Source organism: Eulemur rufifrons, chromosome 29, assembly GCF_041146395.1.
Source record: "Eulemur rufifrons isolate Redbay chromosome 29, OSU_ERuf_1, whole genome shotgun sequence".
Taxonomy (NCBI): domain Eukaryota; kingdom Metazoa; phylum Chordata; class Mammalia; order Primates; family Lemuridae; genus Eulemur; species Eulemur rufifrons.
The window spans coordinates 38,786,277-38,799,193 of record NC_091011.1 but is presented as its reverse complement, the minus strand read 5'-3'; the positions used below and the strand labels follow the sequence as shown (position 1 = coordinate 38,799,193).

The window sequence follows — 12,917 nt, the reverse complement described above, 5'->3', positions numbered from 1 at the left end:
TTAGGAATGACCAAGCTACTCTTAAATTATTCCTAGCTCTATGCAACAGGAATCACCTTTTCTCACTTTATTCCTATGAATATGTGAAGTTTCACGTCTGTTGAGGAATTCTGAGTGTGTTTTAGGGGACCGAGAAAGCGTGCCGGCAGGAGAAGGTCTTGGTATTGTTTTCCTGCCTGTCACTGCCCCTCCAGAACCACTGAGCACTTTGCCGGGAGGTACTGAAGAGCAGTTAGTTGCTGCTTTTGTTGAGTGGCTGAAGAACAAAGCAAAAGAATTCTCAAGGAAGGAAGAAAAGTTTAAACCCAAATATCCTAACAGATGTACACTTTTAAAATCCCACAATTCACTCGTTAAGAATTGAGCTTTACATAATCTTCCCGGGCGGGCTCACTGGAGCCCCCTTTGCCTGTGACTGTTAGAATTGCCCTCACTTGACTTGTTTCCGAGTGTCCCACATATCACAAAGCTAAACTTAAATTCAACTCTATATTCGCAAATACCATGGCAGTGAGCAAGCATACTGCTTGCCTAAAGATGGAATAAAGACCGGCGCTAAACTGTTTGCTTGCTCTTTGATAGAAATATATTTTACAAACTCCCAGTAGAACGAGAATCCAGAGGTTAAAAATACTGCACTTCATTATGGAAGTGCAGCGCTGCCCTCATTAACTACGGAGCTGCGAGAGAAAAATCATTCCCGTGACTCACTGTTGCCTCTTAGTTGTTATGCTTTTCTTTCCTAATAGCATCGGACATGACCTATTTGCTTCCTAGGAGTCATACTTTTTTCCTTAGGATCCCAGCATAATCGGGCCGTCAAGCAGCACCGCGGTCCCTTCAGAAGCCCATAGGCTCCTCGATGTGGCCCCAGATGTGAAGATGGGAAGAAGGGAGAACTCCGTCCCACTTACCAGTCCTCCACAGATAGAGGGTGGGCGCCTCCGCCTCGCCCTGCGCCGCAGCCCCGCAGGCGCCCGGGCGCAGCAGCAGCAGGAGCAGCGGCAGCAGCGGCAGCTGCAGGACGCCCCGGCGCGGCCCCGCAGCGCCCCGGCTCCCGGGCGCCGAGCGCTTCGCTTGCGGCCCCATGCCGCCCACAGCCGCTCCAGGGTCCAGATACGCAGCACGCTCGGCAGGGAATTTTTCTTCGCTCTTGGAACGTCTTCCCAAAGAGTACGAAAAGCAAAGCTCTTTCCTGCTATTGTTTGCTTCAGATGAGAAGGAGGGAGAGCGCGTCTAACACGAGGGAACAATAGCGTCCGCGGTGGCCGTGGCCGCCGCCACTGCCGCAGCCGCCGCCGGCGGGGATGTTGCCGCCGCTGCCATTGCGCGCAGAATGGCAGGTCCTAGAGGCTTGGGAGGCAGCCGTCCGCAGGGGGCCCCAGCTGACTGAGCAGGTCCGCGAGGTCTGGGAGGCAGCGCAGCCCTCGCCAGCTGGAGAGGGAGGAGGGGGGCGTGAGCCCAAAGGAGCTAGAGGGGGCTGGAGGCAGGAGGAGGCGAGAGCGCGAGGGCGAGAGAGGGAGCAAGCAAAGGGGAGAGGGGGCAGCCAGGCGACACCCAGCTCCGACATACCTGCCTAAAAAACTCTCGCGCACATGGTGCGATGAAATATGTTTGGAAGGATACACCAATAGAAAGAATCATCACCCGGCAGGTTTCAGAATGACAAATGACAGGCATTGATATTCATTGTCACCCGAGGAGTCAAATGCTAGATCCAGTGGCATGTTATTCTTAGTGCGTATTTACACAAAGCATCAGTGTTTATAATTTATTTTTGAGCTATGGCTTTTGAATTACTTCATGTGGGGAGCAGTATTTGTGATCAGATGTGAAAAGCATAAGACAGCTGAGATGTGTACTTGTCAAAATGCACTTAGACACTTTTTTAAATGTTGTTTTTAACTTAGTAATCTATTCTCAATAAAGATGTGAGAAATGTTGATCTGTGACAAATTAAGGTCTACTGTATTTTAATAGCCTTTAAAACCGAATTAGAATTTTATAAGTATTCACAGTGCTATCTAATTACATGGATAAAATTTGACAAAACTAATCTTAAAATTAAAATCATATTTCAGGTATGAAGTTCTATCCCTTTACTTCTCTTTGCCAAAAATATGCTACTTTGAAGTATACAGACAGTTGTGAGTAAAATTAAAGAGCAAATTGAGTCAGTAACATTGTTTATATATCTCTGAATTCTTTCTTTAAAATATCCCTGACAACAATTCATCTTAATTCTTACTGCAGAAAAATGCCTTTCATAATCTAAATAAGGAACCACATGGACTTGTGTCTTTTGTTCTTTGTGTTTTCACTTTCTTACACTGGTAGTAATAGAAAAATGTGTGTGAAGTTAGATAATGCTTTACCCTTTCTTTTTCTCCCTTTCTGTCAATGATAATATTTTATTATTAATTCATTTCCTAGTAAAGCTAAAATAGTATCAAGGCATTTAGCCAATTAAAAACTCAGCAAAGAGAAAGCCAAAGAAAACTATTCCCATCCTGTCACCAATTTTCAGCCAAATAAAATAAAATTTTAAATGCAGGAAAACTTCTTTTTATGAATTTTACTCCAACAACGCAGCAAAACAAGACTTCAAAATGAGGAAGCTACTGTTTCTGAAAGAGGAAACCTTCTATAAGTCTCCCATGGGACACTTGTCATTTTGCAGAGCCTTCCAGACACAGCCCTTCTGCATGCATTAGATTAAAAGCAGGTTTGATCAAATAATTCCCAGGTCCTGCCTGTTTAAGTATTCTGACATCAGAGGAAATTAGCTACGTTGAAGGTCGCAAATTTGGTCTTTGTTTACTTTCCACTCTGTTAGGCCTCTAAGAGGGAATTAAATGCCCACAGAGCCCTAGCTATGTGAGTCTGTGATTAGCAGAGATAAACTAGTGTGGATTACTGTTTCTTTACTGGTGAAAAACAGGCAACAATCGAAAGATTATAGGTTGATAAAGAATACAAAGGAAGCCTGATCCTAACTAATGTATGGCTTCCTGAAGGAGCACTTCTTTCAACAGCTATACCACAGAAGAAAATGGGACCTGCTATTACTTTCTGGGTTCTGTGCTCTCAGGGGAAAATACTTCCTTGACCACTCTAAAAGGAAGTGTTTTCCTATCCTGTCTGTTTATTTTTCTCAGCTATTGTTAGTACCCTAAACCCAGAAATCCTCTAACTCTGGCACAGGGAGGATTTCAAACTGGAAGTACTCTGTTAATAATAACCCATACTAAGCATTCTTGGGAAGCACCAAATCAATTGGCCAAGTATAAATTCTTTATATAACAGAAGACAGAGACTCTAAGGAGTCAAGTTAACATTCAGGGTAATTTCCTAGCCCTTCAAAAAGCCATAAGATGTATACTTAATAGCTTAATGTCAAAAGAAAATTTAAGATTCTGATATTTGTATTTATCCATAGTGATATAATAATTATTCAACTTGTCAAGAGTTTAAATATTATAGCTACATATTAAAGCATTACAAGGGGTCAACTTCTAAGTCAAAATTTGCTGCCGCTAAAAATACACAACTAAGGTGACATGTTCTGCAGTAAAGTTTGGAAATAGCCAGCAATTGGTTTCCTTCTTTTAGTTTCAATTTATACAAGGTGTAGGGGGTCACACACATGCACAATCGCGCATACAATCAGTTAGTAGTAGTGAAGACATCTCTGAACAAGGTTACAGAAGCCAAGTCATGCAAACATTTGTCTGCACCACTGACACATATTTGTTCATAACAATGTCATTATTGCACTCGAGAACAAAAATGTATGGGTCTCTAAGGAGACAAAAGTGATCTATATATTCAGATACATGTTCCTTTGTGAAGAGTATAGTGTCCAGTTGGATAAATCCTATCAATAAAACTGATAGATGGCAAGAGATAGCAAGATGTAGAAATCTTTGTTTTCTAGAATGTGATATAAATAATTGACAAATGTTTAATGACATGATGTCAAAATTTAGTCATGAGAAGTCTCAAGGATACAGATTAAATTGGCCATCTGTACAGCCTGCCATGAAGTCAGTCATTCATCATTTTTCATGAACTGTTCAAGTATTAATGAGCCAGGGCAATAAAAGTTTTCCAAACCAATGGATGACAAATGCAAAGCATGTTTTTTTAATATTTAGAAATGAGACAATTCTAAATCTATTATATCACCTCTCATGTGCTAGGTGTCTTTAATCTGCCTTTAGTATTTTTGCTATCATTTCTAAACTCCTCAGAGTGAGAATGTGTACATACCTATATATATGGGTTTTCTCTTTTATTAGGATATAAGTGTATAAACATATATCATGACAAATAAGATTTATGACAAAGACTTTCAGTGATTAGTACCAGTACTTAAAAACAGTGATTAAAAATTCAATTACTTGATGGAAAGGGAAACAATTTTTAACATCAACAGTTTTTATAATTATAATAAATAAATGAAGAAATATAAATGTATTCACTGATACTGTTACACAGGGAAGTATCTAAGGGTGTCTATTTTGAAATAAAACTTTAAAAAACTTTCTCCACATAAATGCATCTTGCATCGTAAACAGGAAAAAAATTACTCAAAGGAATTCTGTTTGTGCAGCCTCTAGGTGTCATACTTGATCAAGATTTGGGTTAGACAAAATTATTTTGGGTTTCTTTGTATCCCCCCCCTTCCCAGCCACACCCACCAAATGAGGGGCATACCTCATTTTACTATGCTTCACAAATATTGCATTTTTTACAAATTGGAGGTTCATGGCAACTCTTCATCCAGCAACTCCATCGACATCATTTTTCCAAAGGCAAATGCTCACTTTATGTCTCTGTATCATATTTTGATAATTCTCATAATATTTCAAACTCTTTCATTATTATTATATCTGTTATGGTGATCTGTGATCAGTGATTTTTGATATTAGCATTATAATTATTTTGAGGTGCCACAAACAGCACCCATGTAAGACAGCAAATTTAATAAATGCTGTATGTATTCTGACTACTCCACTAACCAACTATTCCATTATTTTTCTCCCTCTCCTTCGACCTCCCTATTTAAAGTTGTAGCAATCTGGATAGAAGATCAAACCAGGCACAACACTCCTTTAAACCAAATCCTCATTCAGAGAAAAGCCCTAATTCTCTTCAATTCTATGAAGGCTTAGAGAGGGGAGAAAGCTACAGAAGAAAAGTTTGAAGCTAGCAGAAGTGGGTTCATGAGGATTAAGAAAAGAAGCCATCTCCATAACTTAAAAGTATAAGATGAAGCATCAAGTTCTGATGTAGGAGCTGTAGCAAGATATACACAAGATGTAGCTAAGATCATTGGTCAAAGTGGCTACACTAAACAATAGATTTTCAATGTAGACAAAACAGCTTTCTATGGAGAAGAATATGCCATCTGAGACTTTCATAGCTAGAGAAGAAAAGTCAATATCTGGCTTCAAAGCTTCAAAGGACTGGCTGAGTCTCTTATTAGGGGCTAATGCAGCTGGTGACTTTAGGTTGAAGGCAATGCACACTTATTCTGAAAATCCTAGGGCCCTCAAGAATTATGCTAAATCTACTCTGCCTGTGCTCTATAAATAGAACAACAAAGTCTGAATAACAGCAAATCTATTTACAGCATAGTTTATTGAATATTTTCAGTCCACTGTTGAGATCTCCTGCTCAGAAAAAAAAAAAGTTCCTTTCAAAATATTACTGCTGATTGACAATGCTACTAATCACCCAAAAGCTCGGCTGGCAATGTACAAGGAGATGACCATTGTTTTCATGCTGTCTAATACAAAATCCACTCTGTAACCCATGGATCAAGGAGTCATTTTAACTTTTAAGTCTTATTATTTAAGAAATACATTTTATAATGTTGTAGTTCCACAGATAGTGATTCCTCTGATAAGACCTTGGCAAAATCTACTGAAACTCTTCTTGAAAAGATTCATCATTCTAGATGCCATTAAAAACTGTGATTCATGGGAGGAAGTCAAAATATCAACATTAACAGGAGTTAGAAAGAAGTTGATTTCAACTCTCATGGATGATTTTGAGGGGTTCAAGATTTCAGTAGAGGAAGTCACTGCAGATGTGCTGGAAATACCTAGAAAACTAGAATTAGAAATGGAGCATGAAGATGTGAATGAATTGTGGCAATCTCATGATAAAACTTGATCACATGAGGAGTTGCTTCTTATATATAAGCAAAGAAAGTAGTTTCTTGAGATAGAAACTACTCCTGGTGAAGACACTGTGGACGCTGTTGAAATGACAAAAAAGGATTTGGAACATTCCATAAACATAGTTGATAAAACACTGGCAGGATTTGAGAGGACTGATTCCAATTTTGAAAGAAGTGCTACAATGGGTAAAATGCCATCAAACAGCATTGCATGTTACAGAGAAATCTTTCATGAAAGGAACAGTCCATTGATGGAGCAAACTTCATTGTGTCTTATTTTAAGAAACTGCAACAGCCTCTCCAACCTTCAGCAACCACCACCCTGATCAGTCAATAGCCATCAACATCAATGCAGGACCCTTCACCAGGAAAGACTATGACTCACCAAAGGCTCAGATGATCACTATCATTTTTAATATAGAGTATTTTTAATTAAACATATTTTGGTTTTTTAATAAAAATTTTTAAATAATTTTAATTTTTTAATTTTTTTTTAGATATAAGGCTATTTCATACTGAGAAGACTACAGTATAAGCATAACTTTTACATGCACTGGGATATCAAAAAATTCATGTCAATCACTTTATTGCAGTATTTGTTTTATTACAATAGTCTTGAACCAAACCTACAGTATCACTGAGAGACGGCTGTATTGAAAGATAAAACCTTTGATTTCTTATTTTTATGATAAGCAGCCATAGATTTCTTAAGTTTTAAGTTTTATGAGTACATAATAATTGTATATCTTTATAGGGTATATGTAATGTTTTGATACGGCCATACAGTATATATTAATCAGGGTAATTAATCAGCATTAACTCAGGTATTTATCATTTCTTTGTGTTAGGAACATTCCAATTGCACTCTTTTAGTTACTTTAAAGTATACCCTAACTTATTGTTGATTATAATCTCTTTGTTGTGCTATCACATATTGTTCATTCTAACTATCTAACTGTATTTTTGCACCCAATTAACCATCCCACTTAATTCCCCTCCCCTCACCACTATCCTTCCAAGCTTCTGGTAACCATCGTTCTACTCTCTGTCTCCATGGGATCAATTGTTTAATATTTAGCTCTCACATTTGAATGAGAACATGCGAGATTTGTCTTTCTGTGCTTGGCATATTTCACTTGACATGCCGTTCTCCAGTTCCATCCATGTTGTTCATGTTGTTGCATGTGGCACGATTTCATTCATTTTTGTGGCTATATAATATTCTATTGTGTATATGTACCGCAATTTCTTTATCCATTCATACATTGAATGAACAATTAGGTTGATTCCAAATCATGGCTGTTGTGAATAGTGCTGCAATAAACATAGCAGTGTAGATATCTTTTAGATATACTGAATTCTCTCTTTTGGATATGTAGCTAGCAGTGGGATTGCTGGGTCATATGTTAGTTCTATTTTTAGTTTTTTAAGGAACTTCCATACTGTTTTTTGCCTGTCTTTTGATAAAAACCATTTAAACTGGGGTGAGATATCTCATTACAGTTTTGACTTGCATTTCCCTGATTTGGGGATTATTTCCATGTATTTTGAATCTTCTAAAGTTCTTCTTACTGATTTCTACTTTTATTTCATTGTGGTCAGATAAGACACTTGATATGATTTCAATCTTCTTAAATTTGTTAAGACTAGTTTTCTGACCTAACATATGACCTGTCTTGAAGAATATTCCATGTGCATCTGAAAAAAAAATGTGTATTCTGCATCTGCTAGATGGAATGTTCTGCAAATATGTCTGTTAGGTCCATTTGGCCTAGAGTATCATTTAAGTCAATGTTACCTTACTGATTTTCTATCTGGATGATCTATCCATTGCTGAAAGTGGGGTGTTGTAGGCCCCTCCTTTTATTGGATTGCAGTCTGTCCCTTCAGATGTATTAATATTTGTTTTATATGTTTAGGGTGTTCAAATGTTGCCTGCATATCTATTTACAATTGTTATATTAATATCTTCTTGATGAATTGGCCCCTTTATCATTATATAATAACCTTCTTTGTCTCTTTTTATAGTTTTTTACTTAAAATCTATTCTATCTAATATAGGTACTCCTGGTTGCTTTTGGTTTCCATTTGCATGCAATATCTTTTTCCATCACTTCACTTTCAGCCTACCTGCATCTTTAAGGCTAAAGTGAGTTTCTTGTAGGCAGCATATAGTTGGTTCTTGTTTTTTAATTCATTTCAACCACTTTATATTCTTTGATTGGAGAGTTTAATCCATTTACATTCAAGGTAACTATTGATAGGTAAGGACTTACTATCATCATTTTGTTAATTATTTTCTAGTTGTTTCACAGACCCTTTGTTCCTTTCATTCTTGCTTGTTGTCTTCCTTTGTGGTTAAATGATTTTCATTGGTGGTATGCTTTGATTCTTTATTTTTTATTTTTTGTGTATCCATTAAAGATTTTTACTTTGTGGTTACCATGAGGCTTACAGAAAAATCTTATTGTAACAGGTTATTTTTAAGCTAAGAATAACTTTTACTGCAAACAAAACAAAACAAAAAAACTCTGCACTTTATGCCACTCCTCATTTTGAATTTTAATGTCATAATTTATTTATTTTTATAATAAATGTCCCCTAACAAATTATTTTAGCTATTTCTATTTTTAATAGTTTTATCTTTTAACCTTCTTACTAAATATATAAATATATAAATAATTTACACACCACCATTACAATATTAGAGTATTCTGAGTTTCACTGTGCACTTACTTTTACCAGTGAATTCTATACTTTTAAATGTTTTCATGGTACTCATTAATGTTCTATTTCAGATTGAAGTACTCCTTTTGGCATTTCTTGTGAGACAGATCTGACTGTGATGAATTCCTTCAGCTTTTGTTTATCTGTGAAAGTCTTTATCTTTCCTTCATACCTGAAGGACAGCTTTAATGGATACAGTGTTCTTTGTTGGCAATTGTTTCCTTCTCTACATTCAATATTTGATCCCACTCTCTCCTGGCCTGTAAGGTTTCTGCTGATAAATATGCTGCTAGCCATATAGGAATTCCCTTGTGTTTTTTGCTTCTTTTCTTTTGGTGCTTTCAGGATGGTTTGTCTTTGATTTTTGACAATTTTATTATAATATGTCTTGGGGGTAGTCTTGTTTAGATTGAATCTAGTTGGAGACCATTGACCTTCCTGTACATAGACAGTTATATCTTTCCCTAGGTTTGTAAAGTTCTCTGCTATTATTTTTTAAATAAGCTTTCTACTCCTTTATTTTTTCCATTTCCCTCTTCAACATTAATGACTTGTAAATTTACTCTTTTGATACTGTTCCATAAATCCCATAAATTTTATTTCTTTTTGTTTTTTTTTCTTTTTCTCCTCTACCTGTATACTTTTAAGTAAACTATGTCTAAATTTATAGAGTCTTTCTTCTGCTTTATCAATTCTGTTGATGCTCTTTATTGCATTTTTTATTTCATTTCTTCTATTTTTCAGCTCCAAGATTTGTTTGATTTTTTTCCCCATTATTTCAGTCTCTCTGTTAAATTTCTCATTCTGATCATTTATTTTCTTCCTTATTTCATTGAATTGTTTCTCTGAATTTTCTTGAATTTCACTGAAGTTCCTTAAAACATTTATTTTGAATTTTTTTTAGGCATTTCATACATCTCTGTTTCTTTAGAGTTGGTCATTGGTGCTTTATTTAGTCCCTCCAATGATGTCATGTTTCCCTGATTGTTCTTGGTTCTTGTGTTCATGTGCTGGTGCCTGCACATTTGAAGAAGTAAGTACTTATTGCAGCCTTTGCAGATTGGCTTTGTCTGAAAAATCCCTTCAACAGTCAGCTCAGTCAAAGATTCTGAGACAATCATTTCATGTGGTCCATAGGAAAGCTTTTTGCTAGAGTCCTTGGACTAGCTGGACTGGGGCTTGCATCAGTAAGTAGGTGGGAGTGGAGCTTGGATTCAATTGGGTGGATCTCTTCATTTGGTCTACTGGGGTGGGCTTGAGCTTGCATCATTTGAGGTTGGACTGAAGTCTGTGCCCACTGAGGCTGGCACAGCCAGCCTGAGGTCTCTGTGGGAGGCCTCCCACTGAGGGCTGTCTCGAGCCAGGGGTGTTTGAAGTTAACCCAGCAGTGGTGTGGACTAGAGATCAAGTCCTCTATGGAAGCCTGAAGTGTGGGGCTATGAGGTCTGATCTGACACTGGAATGAGTCTGGAGGCTCAGTTTGTAGATACTGGCCTGGAGTCTGGGACGATGGGGACCTTCCCAGTACTAGGTTTTACTTTGGGCCAGCTACTGAGATCCAAGGAAAATTTCTATGCTCATTTCTCTTTCTTTCCCCAAAGTGAACAGTATTTCTTTATATACTGTGCTGTTTGAAGTTGGGGAAGGGAGATGTGGGTAATGTAAAATTTTCCTTCCCACCCTCTGCAATGTGATTTTTCCTATTTCTGTGCTACACCCATGTTTTGTGGCCATTCACCTAGTTTCTTTAGAACTTGTGAAGATATTTTGGTTTGTGGATGGTTGTACAAATTGATGTTTCTGGTTGTGGATAGTTGTACAAATTGATGTTTCTGGTGGGGGATGGGGACAGTCGGTGAAGAATCCCATTCCTCCATCTTGCTCCACCCTCTCTATAGGTCATTGACATTTAATGTAATTACTTAAATGGTTAAATTCACATATACCAATTTGTTGCTTATTCTTTAGTTGTCTTATATCATTTTTAATAACAGCTTTATTGAGACACCACTCATATGTTGTAAAAAGCATCTATTTAAGGTATACAATTTACTGATTTATTCACAGAGTTGTACAACCATCACTATCATATAATTTTTTTAACATTTCCATTAAGACAAAAAGAAATTCAGACTCATTAATAGTCCCTCCCATCATCCCCTTCCTCGAGATCCTGACAACCACTAACCAATTTTATGTCTCTGTGGATTTAAATGGATATTTTCAGTTTCATGCTCTACCAACTGAGCTAGCCAGGCAACCTGGACATTTTATATGAATTATTACATAATATGTGGCCTTTTGTGAGTGCCTTCTTTCACATAGCACAAGTTTTTAAGGTTCATTCATAGTGTATCATGAATCAGTACTTCATTACTTTTTAAGGCTCAATAATATTTTGTTGTACAGTTATATCAATTTTTTTTATATTTTAGTCAGTTTATGGGAATTTGGGTTGTTTCTACTTTTTGGCCATTATGAATAATGCTTCTGTGACTATCTATTTATATCTCAATTTTTTTCTCCTCTGTTCCCCTTTTATGTCTTCTTTTGTATTTTTTAGCATTCCATTTTTACCCTTTGGGATTTTTAAAAATATTTTTAAATTTCTTAGTGGTTACTAAGACTATAGTTTCTATCTTATCTTTTCGCAGTCTATTTAAAAACATTCTTAACTTAATTACTATAAGATACAGAATTTTTCCCTCTTTCTTTCCTTTTCCTCTCCTCTCCTATGTAATCTATATGTTATAACCTCAACAAAACAGTGTTATAAATATTGCTACATTGAATCATATCTTCTAGTGAGGTGAAGAGAAAATACAAATAAATTTATTTATAAAATCTTTTATATTTACTCAACATATTTACCATTTCTTACACTCTTTATTTCTTCCTGTGGATAAGTCTGGTTTCACTTTCTTTTAGACCTATGGACTTTTGTTAGTATTTCATGTAAGTCATGTCTGCTAGCAATGAATTTTCTCAGACTCTGCTTATCTGCAATTTCTTTATTTCACTTTCAGTTTTGAAGAATGATTTTGTCAAATAAAGATTTCTTGGTTGAAAATTTTTTTTTCAGCACCTTGAATATCACATTCCACTGCCTTCTAGCAGCCATTGTTTCTGATCAAGTTAGCTGCTAATACTAATGTGGTTCCCTTCTACTTGATATGTCCATTTTTCCCTTGATGCTTTATAATATTTTCTTATCATGTTTAATTGGAATCCTTATTTTACTCTGGGTTTTTTGAGGTTCTTGACTGGTTAGGTTAATGTTTCTCATCAAATTTGTGAAATTTTTGAGCACTATTTCTTCAAGTATATTTATTCCTGCCCCTTTCTCTCTCCTCTCCTAAGACTTCCAGATGTTGGCTCCCAGGTCTTTGAGGCTCTGCTCATTTTATCTTTTTTTTAAAATTTATATTCATCAGATTAGATCATTTTTACTGATCCATGCTCAAATTTACTGAATAAATTGTTCTACTCTCCAGGGATCAAGGCTACTTTCATCCTTTGGTTTCTTATCTCAACATTTATTTTCCATGTTTGCCACTGAAGGAAAGGAGAGGGCAAGAGAGTTATATGAGACGTTTATATTATTTTTCTATATGTATCTTTGGACAAAATAATATTGTATGATCCCAATCTAATTACAAAGGAAGGTAGAAAACTTGTATCCTTATATGCCCAATGTGAAAAAAATAGAATGAATTTGATAACTACTTAACATGAATTTTCTTATAGATTTCTACATTAGGTAATTGTGTCATCTAAAAGGCTTGTGATTTTCTTTGTCTGCTTACCTAAATGCCATAGCCGTCCTCATGTTTTCAGGTCAAATTGTTAGGCCCGTGGGTAGACAATAGTGGATTAATAATCATCGAAATGTAAAAATTGGAATTAATTCTCTAGAGAGCTAGCAGGAATTAATTTTGCAATGGTGGACCCCTATTGGGGTTTTACTCTGATCAAACAAGAAAGCAAATTCACAAGGGAG

At 36.4% G+C, this 12,917-nt stretch overlaps 1 protein-coding gene across 1 annotated transcript in view; it reads right to left on the bottom strand.

The window, feature by feature from the left end:
* Nucleotides 1-1,089, bottom strand: part of THSD7A (thrombospondin type 1 domain containing 7A) — a 400,790-nt gene extending 399,701 nt beyond the window's left edge. Inside the window, exon 1 of the mRNA XM_069462088.1 lies at nucleotides 915-1,089. Coding sequence (XP_069318189.1) covers nucleotides 915-1,089 — 175 coding nt within the window. The remainder of the gene's footprint in view (nucleotides 1-914) is intronic.
* Between the last annotated feature and the right edge of the window lie 11,828 nt (nucleotides 1,090-12,917).